At 40.0% G+C, this 18255-nt stretch overlaps 1 protein-coding gene across 5 annotated transcripts in view; it reads right to left on the bottom strand.

Moving 5' to 3' along the window:
- Positions 1-2241: 2241 nt before the first annotated feature.
- The window catches only part of TTBK2 (tau tubulin kinase 2), a 161790-nt gene continuing 145776 nt past the window's right edge, over positions 2242-18255 (bottom strand). For all 5 annotated transcript variants that reach the window (XM_060096700.1, XM_060096699.1, XM_060096702.1 and 2 more), the window contains 2 exons: positions 7414-8687; positions 2242-5084 (listed from right to left, as the gene is read on the bottom strand). In XM_060096700.1, coding sequence (XP_059952683.1) covers positions 4622-5084; positions 7414-8687 — 1737 coding nt within the window. In that variant the 3' untranslated portion in view covers positions 2242-4621. The remainder of the gene's footprint in view (positions 5085-7413; positions 8688-18255) is intronic.

Raw genomic sequence — 18255 nt, forward strand, 5'->3', positions numbered from 1 at the left:
TAAGACACTAAATTCTGAATTCTGGATCCTGTTTCTCCTATCACCAATTCCTAATGTTAGATTAAGAATGTAGTTCCTAGGGCTTCCCTGGTGGCGCAGTGGTTGAGAGTCCACCTGCGTGTGCAGGGGACACGGGTTCGTGCCCCGGTCCAGGAAGATCCCACATGCCACAGAGCGGCTGGGCCCGTGAGCCATGGCCGTTGAGCCTGCGCGTGCAGAGCCTGTGCTCCGCAACGGGAGAGGCCACAACGGTGAGAAGCCCACATACCGCAAAAAAAAAAAAAAAAAAAAGAATGTAGTTCCTAGAACAAAGAATCCTCTGCTCTTGAGGGAAAAAGCATAATGTTTTTAATTCAAAGCTACTGGATATAGAAAAACTAGTTATCCTTTTAACTGTCTGTGTCTGGATTTATAAAACATGCACCAACACTTTTCCTTATCAATTGAATATAACCATACAAACATTCACATGAAAATCTGTGGCCTGGAAGGAATCTCTGATGATTACAGGAGAACTTCAAATTCCCATAGTGGCTAAGAGCAAAACAGATACTGCACCCTAGTCTGCTGAATTAGTAAGCAGCTGAGATTTGTTTAGTATTTAAAGCAAACAATATAGAGTGGATAATGATAACAGTGGGTCTCAATTACCATTTTGCCACTAATTTAGGACTTGATTAACTTGTTAACTCAAGAAAACCCCAAAAAAACCAAAAAAGCATTCACTCCACAACATGCAGCTTAAAAAACAGTAAATGTAACTATGCCACTGTCAGCAAGGCCAGCTTGCACACCAAGTTGAGAATAAGAGTGCCTACTTAAGACTTAACATTCGAAAATGTTTATAATCTGTGCTTAAAGTTAAATTTGATATGACCCAATTTTCATTCTTTGTTCACTACACATTAAAGTTAAATGCCTTTAAGCTGTGCAAAAGACTGCTATGTGGAATTTTAACATTTCAAACAATCTACACCCTGGAGATTTGGCAGCATAATTTAGGAATAATGCTACCTAAAGGGACTGAACTGTTGCTAATTCCATCTTCTGCTCCACCCAAGTAATTCCAAAGACTAGACAAGGGAGGGTAAGGGCAAGTGTGACTAGGTAACTAGCCATTTTGTTGTGAAAGGAGAAACTAGGAGGCACCTGGTTTTCAAAAGCTAATTTTAACTTCTGCCCCATACTACTCTTCATATAGTTTGGCTTGACTTTAATTGATGGCCATGTCCCTCACCTTAGGTAGAATATCCAAACTGGTTTAAAATCAGTTGGATGGGGAGGGGATGTGGGAACAGATGTATATGTATGACTGATTCACTTTGTTATAAAGCAGAAACTAATAAAAAAAATGAAAAAAAAAATCAGTTGGATGATCTATGTTTGTTACTGAAATCTTAAATATGCCATCACTAAAAAAGTTAAAAATAAATTAAAAAGAACAACAACAAAACCCAACTCATTTTCTGTATCATACTCTAAAATAAGACAAAAACAAAAATCCTTGTGCCAAAAGTGCTTTGCTCAGGGCTGCCAACATCTCTTTTTAGCCCAAGACATCTAAAATCTAAAAGCACAAACTGCTTTTAAAAACTGTAGAGTAAATCTCTTCAAGATAGTCCTCTTAAGAGTATCTATTGATACATGAGATATAATTAATCTGTCTTCTTTTGAAAGTATCAGAGCAGAAATATCTTTGGTTAAATCTTTTCTCTACATGCAAAATAAAATATTCTTACACAACAAGGCTGGATCTTGAGTTTGTCAGTGCCATTTAGAAAAGGGGGGCAACACAGTGGAAAAGCTGGGAGAAAAATGGAAGGAACCAAAAAAGAGAGGAAACATTCAGTTGCCATGTTGCCATCACTGTCAGTTTTGACTTCTAGCAGAGAAATGCCAATAAGAAATAAAAGAGCACACATACTACAGTTTGCAGCCTCATCAGCTTTTCAAATAGTTACCATGGGCCTCCCTGGTGGCGCAAGTGGTTGAGAGTCCGCCTGCCGATGCAGGGGATACGGGTTCGTGCCCCGGTCTGGGAGGATCCCATGTGCCGCGGAGCGGCTGGGCCCGTGAGCCATGGCCGCTGAGCCTGCGCGTCCGGAGCCTGCGCGTCCGGAGCCTGTGCTCCGCAGCGGGGGAGGCCACAACAGTGAGAGGCCCGCATACCGCAAAAAAAAAAAAAAAAAAAAAAAAAAAAAAATAGTTACCATGAGCACATTTCTGATTAGAGGGCTCAGGATTTAAAGCTGGCTACTTTTAGCACAATTTAGCTAATACAACAGGAAAAAGATAATTTCTTAATTGTAGATTACTTCCCACCGCCCACCTCCCCAAGTGAGGTGAGAAGAGGAAAGCAGAATGGTAATTTTTAAGAGATTTTTGTTTTTAAATCAATTTATGTCAGACCCATGATTATCATCCCAGTTTATCCACTCTAACCATAAGGACAGAATTATGTAATTAACATGACAAATCTTTGAACCAGTATTACAAGTGTGTCCTAGTAATTTTTTCCCCTATTAAAATCTTTTAAAAATGAAAATTAAATAACCTATCTTGGCTTGTTAAAGACTGCCAACCTTTGCATTATTCACAAGGAAGGCAAAAAGAATGTTAAGTGTCACATGCCAAGAACGTATTTTCAGAAAATGAAGATAGACAAGGCCCAAGTGTACACGAGGCACACAATAAAAAGTAATTTTACCATCTGTGATCTTGAAATTACAAGTGGAGAATGAGAAAGAATGAGTTTATATAAGCATATGTTTCTCTATATATTTATAAATATTTATATAATTTACCATGAAGACATGCAAGTAGTGTTATAGCAACTATTATACAATATAATACAGAAGGATTGGTCTTCCAATATTACAGTCGCTTTAGTTAAACAGCAAATATGTCTTATCTATTGCATTCCTCTGTAGTCTTGAAACCAGAGAGAAATTAAGATTCCACACTATGCTATATTTCTTATGGGAGACCGTATATGCCTCAATAGTGTTTTGAGTTTTTGTTTTTTGTTTTTTTTTCAAAAAGCTCAACACAGATAAAGAGAACAAGATAAGTTCAGTGCAGCTTCAGGGCAGCTTTGATGCAGCATTAGAATATGTTCACTTGGTGAGGAAATATCTTTCTTTTTTTCTGTTTTCCAATTCAACCATATTAGGTTTGGCAGCAAACACAAGGTCAAAGAGAAAGCACAGATGTTTGCTAGAAGGCAAATTTCAACAGCAAGCAGACCAATTTACCTGACCTTAATAAGGTCTTTACAACACAAAAACTGTGAGTATAAAAGAGCTCATTTAAAAAATCTAGTATAATTTAACTTTGACTGATTCCTCTTAGCAGAAGAGTGAGATCAGAACAAATATGATCCTCCTTACAGCTTTATAAATTAAGATTACATGGAAATCAGGTCAAGAAGCCCAAATATTCAAACTAAAGCACAGGTGAAGCAGGTAATAAAATCTTAAAAGATAAATATTGAGCCTTAATTTATTTCCTCAGATACTCATTCCTTATTGGCTAAATGTATAAAATACAAAGTTTGAGAATTTTAAGCCTCAACATACCTAATTTCTTCCTATTTTTCTTTCTAAAGCTCTAAAAGCATAAAGTCACATTCCACAGCAATGTACTTCCCTGGTATTGTCTTGGAGGTTGATAGTGGAAATAGTTGGTACCTAGAAGATTTAAGGAAGCAAGGTCTTCTCTGGTCAGTTTTCCTTCCACAAGGAGGAAACTAACAGGGGAAAGAGGGTTCTTCTATCTTGAAGGGTATTACTCCACACTCTGTCCCTCTTCCTAAAGCACTGAAGCCTGCAAAGTAGTTCTATTTAGACTTTTCCTTCCTTCACCTAAGTTTCATCAGTTATTTTTCACAATAAAAATATACTGAGTTAAGTAACTGTTGCTCCAAAGAGAAATATTAGGGGATTTAAAAAAGTAATTGGATTTGAAATTCTCAGCATGTGCTGCCAAAAGCACGTTAGAATGTATTGTCAAAATAAGAGAGATTGGATCAGGTGACAAACACTAACTTTAAAAAATGTGAAATCCAGGGAGGGTACTAGGAATGAGGCAAAGTAAAGGTGTGAACTCTCAATACACCAGATAAACACACAAGCCAAATGTATACGAGCACTGGCTCCCCAGCAACACACTTCTTACATACTCTAATATTGGAGCAATTCTGACTCTCCGAGGTTGGGAAGTTTGGAAAGCAAATGTTAAAGTGAGAAATTTCACTTTTGCTATATAATCTTTGAGCAGAGCCTTAAAAAAAGTAGGCTAAACCCCTTAAAATTCCAATCCGCCCCCTACCTTCAACATTTTTGTTTTGAAGGCAGATAAGAAATGAGAGTTCATTTAGCCAGTTTCACCCCCTTGGATTTTGCTGGCTTGCCCCTTCCTATGCAGACATTGATTCCTGATCTGCTTGCTGCCTATCTTAGGTAATTTCTTATCATATATCTGCTTATAAATATTTTATCATGTTACTTTCTTTTGCAAGACAAGATCAACACTGATTTTTTTTAATAGACAGTACAGGGACACACATGTATCAGATTTAGGAGGAAGATCTCACACCTTTCACAGAGATGCAGCCTAGCTCCTATCTGCTGAGTTTACTGGCTGACTTACTCTTCCCTGGGGGGGCTTTAGTGCTGGCCGAGTGGTGGTGGAGGCTGCTGGATCCTTTCAGGCCATTCTTGCTGGGTTTGCAGTGCTCCTGTTGGCAGGACCTCCTGGAGGAGGAAGATCCTGAGTGGCTGGGAGGTGACTTGCTTCTCCCCAGATGCGGGGATGAACTCCTCTGGTCATGGTGGGGCCGTCCAGCCCTAGATGGTGAGGAACTGGATGTGCGAGGCAAGGAAGAGCTTCGAGGAGAGGCACTGGGACTCCTGCGAGGGACAACTGGACTCTTGGGTGGTGTTTTTGGATTGTGAGGGGATCCTGGACTCTTGCACTGAGTAGTGCTCCGGGGTTTCTGAGATCCATTTTGAAGAATTTGGGCCAGGCGGGAGAAAAGGTCTGAGTCGGAACTGCTACTCCCTAGGACTTTATATCTGCGGAGCCTGAAAAAAAACAGAGAATAATTATTTTCACTTTAATTCACTTTAAGTGTGCCTAGAAAGTTACAATGTCCCAAATCATAATATGTATGATGTGAGTCAAAATCAGGAAACAGAGGATGCGGAGTTACTCTTTCATATACCAGTTGTATAACCCTGGACAAATTATTTAACCTCTCCCAGCTTTGAAGGGGAATATTATCTATCTCACAGGGTTACTGAGCAGTCAAGTGCAGTAAAGTACTTAATTGGATGTCTGCCATCCAGAAGCACTTACATGTTGTTAAGCCCCTTCCTCCTATAGCATGTTTGCTCTTCCCATTTTAGAATTAACTTAATGAAATGTCTCTAGCATGTTAGCACATTAGGGAGAGTAAACAATTTTGTTTAAGGCTTCTAGGACAGGAGTTCTATATATACTTAGGCAAACATTAAACTCCACAATGTAAGTCTTCAATAGTACTCACCAACAGCAGGAACTACAGATAAAAATATATTTCAACCTCATTTAATAATTTCCAAAAGAAAAGAGTAGTCACTGGTTTCTCTGGGCCTCAGTTTCTGCCCCTGACGATACCCTGAGATTCAGGAGAGCCGAATGCCTCTCTTACTGGCAACCAAGCCATCTAGAAAGCATTCATATGAATAGCAATGTCTCCTCTGCCCTAAATATCTTTCTGTCTTGGCCTAAAATCCATTCAGTTTAAGAATTTAAACCTCAAACTGCTGACATGCCACTCCTTACAGAAGGAAATGGGAGAAGAACTTCCAAGTTGTATTGGCACCTGCAGGATGCAGGGGACATATACAGCCACCATCACCATCATGGATCAGCAACAAGTTACTGATTTTTTCTCTGAATTTTCTCTCTTCTTCCTTCCCCACCATCTACTTATACTGACAAATGACATGAAACTCATTCTGGTTAAGCCTAACTTCATGGATCTTATTGTAAAAATTGAAGAATGGAATAAGATAATTCCTCTGTGCCAGGACCTATGTGGGAAAGTTGAGTTCCCACTGAATTCCCAGATGAGTTTCAGGCTGGTCAGCTCTGTAATATCTGGCACAATGCCACACATCTGGCTTTGTTATCAGGTTACCAAGTTCTACTTTGAGGAGACATGTAAAGTTCTAAATAGTAAATAGTAATTAAGATTTGTTTGTTGCAGTCCAAAGCAGCTCAAGCCACAGATATACTATCTCTATTAAGCACAGATGCCAAGCAAAAGGGGGGACAGGTGAATATTGTCCATGGAATCATCTTTTTAAAATGTCTCAGCTAAATGACTGCTGTTTACTCATCACCATTTTTCCCGTTGAAGTCTAGTTCCATGGTCATTTCAAATCCAGTGTTTAGTTACCTTTGAACCTGAAAGAAACCCTAGGGCAAGTCAAAACTAAACTTTAGGTAAGGGTAGCAAGTTCTGCTGGGTAATGATACAGATAGAACCTCACTTTAATATACTTCAGAAATCCTTATAACAGGTGGAGGCCTATTATCTAGAACAAGCTATAATTTTCAGGTAAATTTATTTTGATGTCCACTCTGTTTTTGTTAAAAGACTATCCTTTTGCTTCTTCTCCAAGGGTTTAGACCATTCTACTCTGAAAAGTGAGTAACGGCTCCAAGGAAAGCACTCTTAATTGGTTCATTACTTCCCAATATTTTCCTCTCTTCAAAATATAATCACTCCATGGTCAACTACACATAAGAATATTTCAATAAACAAGCATACCATGCAGTAAATATTAAGGCAATATCTTTATTATGTATGGTCCTGTATATCATCAGATGTAGGGAAACTCCCTAAAGGATTTTTTGTTTGTTGAATTCATTATAATCAGATAAATAGAACTGTTACTAGGGTCCATTCATCATATTATAGACACAGTATCTTTCCCCAGAATTTGACATCATAATGACATCTGTTATAACGGGATTCTGACTGGACAAAACTAGAAAATTACCGAGTATCTAGTTAAAATGGACTGGGAAAGAGACATAACCTTTGTTGCATGGTAAAAAGCACTAAACAAAGCTCTAGACATATTCTACCTATTTCCTCTTCCCCAAACCATGAGGCAAATGTTTTACCCATATTATAGATAAGGAAATTGAGGTTCACACTGCTAGAAAGTGGGAGAGCTAAGAATTAACCTGGATCAAACTGACCCTTTCAACTACACTATGCTATAAGGCTTGGGAAAGGCAGGGAAGGAAGAAGATGATCAGAAGCAGGCAACAAAGAAATGAAACCAATGACATCATCAAGCAGACACAGAAATAGTGCTACACACGTAACATAGGGAGAAGAGCACACAGCATCACCTGGCTTCCACTCCAGGCCTCAGGGGTGGCTTTCCTGGTGGTGGCCGGGGCAAGAACTGAGATGAAGTTGAGCTGTTGACTTGATCTGTGTTGACCCATGAAACTGGCCTTGGAATTTTGCTCTTTCTGGACTGGGAGATGATGGGTGTCAGAAAGCTGTCTTCGGCTGACCTGCTCAGGTGTGAGTCTACAGCCAGTCTTGAAAAGGGAGTGAAGACTTCCTCCTCAGAAAAAGGAGCAGGAATAGTGGATAATCTCTCCTCTAGCAATTTATCAGAGGCACTTGAGAGGTCCCCAAGGAAAGACTTGAGTTGCCTTTTTTCCACCAGAAGCTTGACTAGATCTGGCTGATAAGCTTTCTTTTGGAGGAGCTTCTCTTTTGCAGAGATTGGACAGGATGATTCAAAAGTTGAATCTATCTCTTGTGCTAAAACAGGGATTCGGCTGTGTCTAGTTACAAAGGATGACCTAACCACATCCTTCCGAGATGGAGGACAATGTTCACTCTCTGAAACAGAATGAAATAGTTCTCCATTTCTAGGGGCAATTTTCTCTCTCTTACCCTCTTGGTACAAAAAAGTAGAGAGGTCTCCTTGATGACTCAGCAAGTCTTCACTCTTGATGTCATCCTCCTTAGATATCTTACCTTTTTGCATTGCTGCCACCTGGCCTATCTGTCCTTCAACATGTTGGTCAATAACTCGTGAAGATACTGCTGAAGTTCCAACTGCCAAAAGCTTCACTATCTCGTGACTTTTGTCTTGATTTGGCACCACACTAAAAGTCTGTGTCTTTGTCACATCAAGAGGTTCAGTAGTAGCTGAGTGATCCCTTTCCACCGTCACCAAGTCTCCTGGGAGAGGGGAGATCTCAATATAAGGTTGCCCTTTACTCAACTTCTCATCTTCATTAACTGACCCCACAAGCATGCTTTTCTCTTCCGTTTCCCTAGGGAGACCCTCAAATTCTCTCACAGCCAGTCTGTTATGGTCAGGAAGGTCTTTTGGTCCCAGGTCTTGGGAGCTGTCACACTCTCTAATGCTGGGTAACATGTCATGACCAATATGATCTATCTGATGCCCGAAGTCTGTTCTGCTTCCTCCACTAGGAGGTTCGCGCTCTGTCACAACCAAGCCAGAGAAGCTCTCCCTTGGAGAGTAAAGCTCCACAGTGGGCTCCACGGGATGAAGGTCTTTCTTTTCTGGCTGCTGACCATAATGAAAGCTACCTGAAGTCGACTGTGTAGATGCCACAGAACGTCTAGGAATTGTAATCTGGAGAGAGAAGAGAAAAAAAGTTAAATGCAATAATGTGGAATTATAAAATGAAGATGTATGAGTTGAGAGTTAATACCTCAAATTCTAATTTATAAGAGGAACGCAGATCCCAACCAGCTTTGCCCAACTCATAGTTAAAATGAACAATTCTGAATAAAAATGCATGATACTCAAGCTCCCCTACTCAGAAACTGTACAGAACAGTCTCCCTCTAGGTTCATCCCTGCCTTTTCTTCAGCTTGCTCTGTACTCTGGAAGACTGATTTCTACTGACTGCACTATCCAGGCTCCCTTGCCTTCTGATTTCTGGTTGTGTTTGCCCAATGGGCAGCACCAACAGGGAATCAGGGAGTTGGAGGCGAAAAAAGATCTGGGTATTACTTTTCTCTGCTTCCTCCTGAGGGACTGCAGCTTTGGCGGTACATTCTACCACTCCTGGCCACAGCTTCTGTCACATGGCCCCCTCTCCTATAGATATGACTCTTACCAGGTTCTGCTAACTGCCCCTCTTCCTTCTCTTTCAGGACTCAGAATAGGAATAGCTCCCTCTATTTCTGTTCCTGTTGGCTCTCTTAAACCCTACCCACACGTCTGTAGAAAGTTCCTTTCATTAGATTTTCTCCAAGTCCCTGTGAGTGTGCCAGCTATTTCCTGCCAGAATCCAGATACAGGATCTTAGGGAAAAATTATTGGTAAATTATTGTAAGTTGAAAAACTCCAAATTTACATGTATTTGTTGTTTCCCCTAAATTCTGTAAATCAATGTTATTAATATTTTCCTATAAGCAAACACAAAGATGTTTACTAATGTTTTATATCTTCTTTAATTTTTTAAGGTCACGCCTATTATAAACGAAATTCTACCATCCTTCCACAGAGGTCATTTCAATTCTATGTGAATAAGATTCATTGTTTAATAAGAATGTCCTTTCTTTAAGACACCTACAGGACTTCCCTGGTGGCACAGTGGTTAAGAATCCGCCTGCCAATGCAGGGGACATGGGTTCGATCCCTGGTCCGGGTAGATCCCACATGCCACGGAGCAACTAAGCCCAATGTGCCACAACTACTGAGCCTGCACACCACAACTACTGAAGCCTGCATGCTCTAGGGCCCGTGGTCAGCAACAAGAGAAGCCACTGAAATGAGAAGCCTGCGCACCACAACGAAGAGTAGCCCCCACTCGCGGCAACTAGAGAAAGCCTGTCCACAGCAACAAAGATCCAACGCAGTGAAAAACAAATAAAATTAAATTAAAAAAATACATTAAAGACACCTACATCTTCACATTTGTTAAGTGACATGTAAGGAGGCAGAAAATGTCAACCACATAAACTGGTAAGGAAAAAAGCATTTTGAGAAATTAACTCGAAAATCATTTAATGAAGCCCATTAAGCTCTAATAGAACTATGGAAATTGGTCTGAATTTAAAGCAAAATGAATTTGGAGCTGTCATGGGAGATTTCACTTAGACCCCATCTCTAGTCCAATGACACCAAGAAACCCATTTGGTTCCAGAGTCAGATAAGTTGTTTATTTATTATTTTTTTAAACAGATATTCATTTTTATTTATTTATTTATTTATTTATTTATTTTTGGCTGTGTTACATCTTCGTCTCTGTGCGAGGGCTTTCTCCAGTTGGAGCAAGCGGGGGCCACTCCTCATCGCGGTACGCGGGCCTCTCACTATCGTGGCCTCTCTTGTTGCGGAGCACAGGCTCCAGACGCGCACGCTCAGTAGTTGTGGCTCACGGGCCCAGTTGCTGCGCAGCATGTGGGATCCTCCCAGACCAGGGCTCGAACCTGTGTCCCCCGCATTAGCAGGCAGACCCCCGACCACTGCGCCACCAGGGAGGCCCCAGATAAGTTGTTCAGATCTGTTTCTCTGTGTGTCAGGAATACAATTAGGTTTAAGAACACGCAAAGCTTACCCTAAGCCCAGCCCAGGGAGACAACACTTAACTCATGTCCTGGAATAGTTCCTGAGTGGAACCAGTGTACTGAGGCTCTGTCAGGTTAATCCAAGACAGGCTAGGTTCAGACATGAATTCTCACAATAAGCCCAGACCTACAATGACCTTGGGGAAAAGGCAATCAGTTCTACTGGTGCTGTCACCCTTCAGGAAGTCACCTCATACCTGTACCTCTCTTTCATTATACTAAATATAGGCAAATGGCAATTTTCTAGTATTTTTAAAAATGATATTGAAACTTACAATTTATAGTTATTTACTCTTCAAATTTTACTTTTTAAGATCTGAGAGTGATGGTGATAAGAAAAGCAGTTATGAAATTATATTAAATACCAAGTAACTAGGGAGATGACTATATTTACATTCAAAATAAACCAACAGTCATTTCATTATTATATGTAATTCCAAGTACATCAGCCAAAATGAAATCAGCATTATTTACAAAAATAACACTCCACTGGTCTTCTGAGATTGAAGCTAGAGAATCAATGCACTTCTGAGCCTAACTCATCTGGATTCAGGATATAAATGTCTGTACGTATGGTATGAAAAAAGAGATGATAATCTTGTATAGAGAAAAGATATATGAACCACTGGAGAGAAGAATTAATTTTCTTGAAAAGATTCTGAGCAATTATGAGAAACTGCATAAATTACTGTAATATTTATATAGCACTTTAATTTATAAAATATTCCTAAAATCATTTTTACTGATTCCATTTCATAGCTGCCCGGTATTTTATTTTATTATTTTATTATTTATTTATTTATTTTGGGGGTACGCGGGCCTCTCACTGTTGTGGCCTCTCCCGTTGCGGAGCACAGGCTCCAGACGTGCAGGCTCAGTGGCCATGGCTCACGGGCCCAGCCGCTCCACGGAATGTGGGATCCTCCCAGACCGGGGAACGAACCCGTGTCCCCTGCATCGGCAGGCGGACTCTCAACCACTGCGCCACCAGGGAAGCCCACTGCCCGGTATTTTAATTGAGTACTTTTATTAACACAAATTTCACAAATGAAGAAAAACACAGTCAAAAAAAGTTAGGGACAGGATTCTAGGATTTTGAAAGTCCCTCACAGCAAAGCCTACTTACTGACATGTACTAAACACTCTCAAATGAAGTCTGGGAAACTGAGTCTGCAAAAAAAAAAAATTTTTTTTAAATAAAAACATTATCTATCAAGGTGAACAAAACCAAAGATCAATAGCTGCATACAGAGAAAAGAAAGCTAATTCTAAGTATAGCTGAAAACAGCTTCCTTAACATTAGACTATAAAGACACAAAAGCAATTCCCATACTTGGGACACTCTATAGAATGAATTAATGATCTGCCAGTAAGCCATATACATCCTTTATATGTTTAATTTCTCTAATTCACAAACGTTTCATCAAGGCATGAATTCAATCATTTCCTTTCTTCTGTTCTCTAATTGTATCAGGTACACCTTTCTATAGAATTAGAAAATCACCTCAATGTTTTCCATTTCTTTCAAATTTTCTTATTTTTATTAATGTCTAGTACTGAATTTGACTAACATCAGTTTCATTACTTTTTAGTTCAGATAAAGCAGCCTCATTATTTTATAGTTACCCCATGTTCAGAACTGGCCACACAGGCAAGAGACAATAAACTGCAAACCAACTATTCACATTTTAACTTACAAATTATCCTTTTACTTTCCTCCATTCAAAGATAGTAATGCTATTAAGATAATAAAAACCTTGGTAAATTCAACATTCATACCAAATAGTCTCTCTTCCAAATGAAAGGAATATGGTATATGAAATACCTATATTTCATTGTTTTTCTGGCAAACAATTTAGAAGAGATATAGGTAGTAGAATAATTTACCGGTTCCTACTATAGCCAAGAGTAACTGAGTTATTCTTGGCCTAATTCCAGGCCTATTAAAAAAATCAAATTTTAACCATTCAAATTTCTTTGGGCTATTTAAATTCCACTGAAGACTTTTGTTTAAAGCATCTTTATATAATACTTTATACAAGTGTCGAAAACTATGAATAAAACTAAGCTACTATTATTGAACCATGTTTTTATGTACTAAATTTTTATCTCTATAAAGACAGTACACAGTTGCGGTAACATGTGCATATTAAGAGGCCATACATCCTAAAAGAATGTCTCACTCTCTCACTCTTTACCCCTGTTGCTTACTCTGACCGCATTTATGTTGGTTACTTTTGCTGAAGATATTGTTATTTTGTGGTTTGGCTTATGTGGATAGATATGAGGGCTGATGCGGTGGTAAGGAATGGAGAGGGCAGAAGTCTTTGTTTACAGAGGTGGGTAAAACTGAAAACCTGAAGCCTCAAGACCTGAGTAAATGAGAAGTAAAAGTTGTTTTTTCCCTTCCCCTGTTATCCCACTCCTCAGAGACAGTCACTCATTATTAATAGTTGAATGTATATTTAAGGGAATCTGAAGTTATAAAAATTTTGTAGAGGTACTAGGAATCATAAATAAGTCACAACTCACACCCAAAGAATAGAAGTCCCAGAAAAGACAGATTGAAATAATATTTCTTGGCTGGCCTGTAATTATATATCACATACATGGCTACAGGATTTAATAGTCACTTTTCAAGCCCCTTCATACAATCTTGGAAGACACTTTGGGGATAAATCTAGTCCAACTATCCCCAACTTCCACAACCTATAGATTTCTATCACAGCATCTACAGCACTTAAATAGTGAGGAGAGTCACTGGGCTTTGATGCCTAGCACAGTACCTGACATACAGTAGACGCTCAATAAATGTGGAACATATGAGTAAATCAACCATTAGATGCTTGGGTTCCTTCTATGAAGCCTCTCCCAAGTAACAGTCCAGTCTTTTATTTGAACACTTCACAAATGGGCTTTTTTTAACTTCCTAAGTCGGTCCATCCAGTCTCTCATCCTTTCTGACCGTTCATGGATTGAATCATACCATCATATATAATTCCAGAGATGTAATCTCATAGAAACAAAACTTTTTTATAATTATAATGACCCAACTTTCCAGATCAAAAATAGAAATCCATGGGGCTTCCCTGGTGGCGCAGTGGTTGAGAGTCTGCCTGCCGATGCAGGGGACACGGGTTCGTGCCCTGGTCCAGGAAGATCCCACATGCCGTGGAGTGGCTGGGCCTGTGAGCCATGGCCGCTGAGCCTGTGCGTCCGGAGCCTGTGCTCCGCAACGGGAGAGGCCACAACAGTGAGAGGCCCGCGTACCGAAAAAAAAAAAAAAAAAAATAGAAATCCATGGTCAGACAGAGGACATTTAGCCACTCCCTAGTCAATGTACATGCATTCAACTCTCCTACAAAATCCATTTCAAGAAGTTAACCATGGTGGCAATCAATCCAAAAAGTCCTTACCTTTCCACACTATTAAAGAACTCATCTGTTAATTACATGGATCATTGATTTTTCAATAGAGACTCTGAGTGACTCCATGAACTTTCATATAGTCACTCCAGGTGTACAAGGGCTCCAAATATTCAGGGGAACACTGGAAAAGTCACATGAAGCTACTATTTCAGGTAAGCTGCACTACTGAAATGTCTCAAGTCTTCATTGAGATTTTCATGATTCATAGTTCAAGCCCTCATATTTGCTTGAACTAATGCCAAAGCTTCCTCACTGGCTGCTGCCCCAGCCATTCTCCCTCCATGGCTCCCAAAGAGCACATTACTCCCCACCCTCAACCCTGGCAGTTTCTTGTCCTGCATCCCATATACCTCATCGTGGCAGGTCAAGGCCCTTTATCACCTCACTTGTGCGGCTCATTTTCAGCCTCCTTCCTTTGCCCTAACATTCTGGATTACTTATTTAAATACTCTAAATTTTGGTGTTTCAAGCCTCTCTGCCTTCATACATGCTGTGTTTTTTGCTTGACACCCCTGCATCTCCTTCCAGCAAACTTATTCATCCTTCAAAGTCCTCTTATTTTTGAAAGTAATATATCTTCACCATGGTAAATAAAATTAGAAAATAAGAGTTGAGAAAATTGAAACACCCAATATTGCACTCTCCTGTCCTAGGCAGATTTATCTGTGTTCTCATTTGTGTACACAGCTCCACCACAATCACTTCATGTGGTTTAAGGTAAATGTTTAGATTTAGTGACAGGCCTTCACTGTCAACCTAACAGGTTGGTGCCAAATGTTTATCCCTGAGGTACAGCAGAAAGCCTGGAACTTAGCAGACACCTCACGGAACTGAAGGGCTGAAAGAACAGAATTAAGGCAACGCAATCAACTGCTGGTCTGACTCTCATAGTACTGGTATTGGTAATTCCTGTAAATACAGCCAGAGGAATCCTCTTAATAGATGCTGACTAACAGATTACAAAAGAAGTACATGTGACTCTCTTTTTGTCCTGCTCCTTCTCTGTGCATTATTTTACATCCCCCACTCCTGCTCTTCTTCTTCTCAATGTCTGAAAAACAAGTCAATGAGGAAAGTCAGTATGTTGACAATCCCCTGTATGAGGAAAGGCTGGTCTGTGTGACCAATAGAATATGGCAGAAATGATGATATGCCCCTTCTGAGATCAGGTTATAAAAGACAGTGTGGCTTCTACCTTGGTAGAGGGTGTTCTCTCCACCACCACCCCCGCCCCCTTCTCTGTCTCTTTCTCTCCTCACTCTCTGAAAAAGCCAGCTGCCATGTCAAGTATGGAAAGCCTACGTGGTGAGGAACTGAAGCCTCTGGCCAACATCCAGTGAGGAACTGAGGCCTGCCAACAACCACGTGAGTGGGCTTGGAAGTGGATCTTCCCATCCCGTCCAACCCTATGATGATTTCCCTGGCCTACAGCTTGGTAGCAACCTCATGAGAAACTCTGAGCCAGAACGATCAGACAAACGCACTCCTGCATTCCCAACCCTTAGAAAAAGTGTGAAATAATAACTGTTGTTTAAAGCTGCTAAGTTTGGGGTAATTTGTTACATAGCAAAAGGTAACATATAGGTGGTATTATTATTCTCCAGTCACATTTATAGTGTTTCCAAAGGTGATACTAAAATGAAGCACTGCCTTTCTAAAGGACTGTCTAGAACCAAGGGATCATGTGGTACAATCTGCCACGATATTCTGTAAGGAATAACCCGTCCAACCGTCTCCCTACCAACAGTGATTACTTAACACCACATAAAACTGGTCACATTCTTTCCTACAGTTACTGTCATTCTGGACCAATAGTTAGATCTGTTTCAGAAGCAGTTCAAGTTACTTTAGCTTCCTTCTCTATCCTTGTTCACTTATGCCAGTTTAATTTTGCCTCTCCATTTGCTAATCAAAACATAATTTAATATCTCCCCTATAAGCCAAAGTTTAGTCTTATTTTGCTCCCTATAAATCTATGTTGTTCAGCCTCTTTTTAGAAATGATTAGTAGTGGGCTAACTTCATAACTGTTTACCCCAGGGGAAAAAAAATCTAATTTCCAAAAATAACCCCAATTTCTTTTGAATCTAGCAAATTTATCCGTCTTTCAAAATATATCATCTAAAAAATTTATACATGCTATTTGATAACCAGTGGTTTCATGTATATGGATAAGGAAAGCCCTTAAACAAGGTTCACAAATCTATGCTAAGAAATAAAGAGAATTAAAGAATGCTGAAGTTCTCATCCGTTGATTTAATATGCCAACTATACCTGTAATACAGATAAACTTTTGCTTTGCCTATTTTTATAGTTCTTACATATTTTAAGATACCAGGACAATTTCCTTTCATATCATCATAAAGAGGAAACAAGCCTGAATGCAAAAGATATAAACTAACAAACTGTTTCCCATCAGAATATGTCCTAATTTAAAATATTCAGATAGAATGGTAATATGTTTTATCATACTGTCTAAGCTAGAGCACGTGATCAGAGCTGCAAGAGACCTAGAGAGACTATTTGGTGGTACTCCCTACTTAATGTGTCTGTAGTTAAGTTAGGGAAGTAACAACATCTGCTTGCAAAAGTAAACTCTGAATGTAGGCCTCAAGAAGAGAATCAAGATATATTTTTATCCCAAGCTCCCCAAAATGAAGGAGATGGTAAGTTCAATACCTTAGACACAAGTGTACAAGTGATGAGGCTGCTATTTAAGAGACCTTCAGTTAAGAAAAAGATTTTTTATTTAAAGATACCTGAAAATAAGGTCAAACTTATAATATCAAATATAATATACAAGTCTTTCAAAAACTTGATAGAGAAAATGTTGCAGATAGTGTAAGAGAACCATGAGAACAATTTTTGTGGACAGGACAATATTGATGGGAGAGAGTAAAAAATACCAGGAGAAATGGAGCCGAGAGGGTTTAGAACCCTTTATGCAGGGAAGCACAACAGAATGCTGTTGGAAAAATGCATGAGCCAACAGTGAGTATATAGCATACTAGAGCCAAAGAAAAGAAGAAACTGAATCTGGGAAGGTAGAAAGAGGGAATGAATGGAAAGAGGAAGGTGGGGTGGAAAAAGAAATGCAGACAAGGGAGGGAGGCATTAGGACCTGCTCCTAGCCCAAAGGGGACCTCTGTTCAATTTGGAAAAGGATGCCCCTCAAAGAGGAAACAGCCCTACACAAAGATAAACAGTTTGGCTAGCAAAGTTTGGGTTAGATTTCAGCCCCAACTTGTTCCCTTGGCTAGGTCTCTTTATGCAGTGAATGACTTGTATAACTACACAAAACAGTCCTAGGAAAGAAGGAAAGACCAACTAACTATGATGAAGAAAGAGGCAAGCATTTATTTCTCTATTTCGAAGTGCAGGTAAATTCCTATAGAGCTGTACACAAAATCAAATTTTGTTACCTTTTCTTACTGTTTTACACCTGCGTGTGCAATTCTGTTCTAATTGAAAACATTTCAGCTCGCGGAACAATGCTGTCACTGGTGAGCTGGAAGAGACGGCTGCTAGCTGATGACGGCATTTAAGGAAACCTGGTACTCCCACGCACGTAAGGACAGATGGACCTGCTCGCGCCTGAGATGCTGCCTCCATATCTGGCTTTTGTGAGACTCACACAGTCACAGAGGGCACCAATGCTTACTGATAAGAACAGGGTAACAGGTGTCTCCAGCTAAATGCCCAAACTGAGAATAAAGAGTGAGTTTCCTCAAAATGTTCCTTTGCAGAAGGCCTGTATCACAATTGCCTTCAGCTACTTGTTAAAATGCAGATTCCTGGGCTCTCACTATCCCAAACCTACTGAAGCAGAAGTTCTGGAAGTGAGGCTGGGACTCTATTTTATAAACAAAAGACATTAAGCTTGGAAAACTACTATCAAAATAAAAATTAAATGTGAAAAAAATAGTTGGAAAACTACTGTTTAAAAGGAACATAAGGGGCCTCCCTGGTGGCGCAAGTGGTTGAGAGTCCGCCTGCCGATGCAGGGGATACGGGTTCGTGCCCCGGTCTGGGAGGATCCCATATGCCGCGGAGCGGCTGGGCCCGTGAGCCATGGCCGCTGAGCCTGCGCGTCCGGAGCCTGCGTGTCCGGAGCCTGTGCTCCGCAACGGGGGAGGCCACAACAGTGAGAGGCCCGCATACCGCAAAAAAAAAAAAAAAAAAAAAAAAAGGAACA

Source organism: Mesoplodon densirostris, chromosome 4 (assembly GCF_025265405.1).
Source record: "Mesoplodon densirostris isolate mMesDen1 chromosome 4, mMesDen1 primary haplotype, whole genome shotgun sequence".
NCBI classification, from domain to species: domain Eukaryota; kingdom Metazoa; phylum Chordata; class Mammalia; order Artiodactyla; family Ziphiidae; genus Mesoplodon; species Mesoplodon densirostris.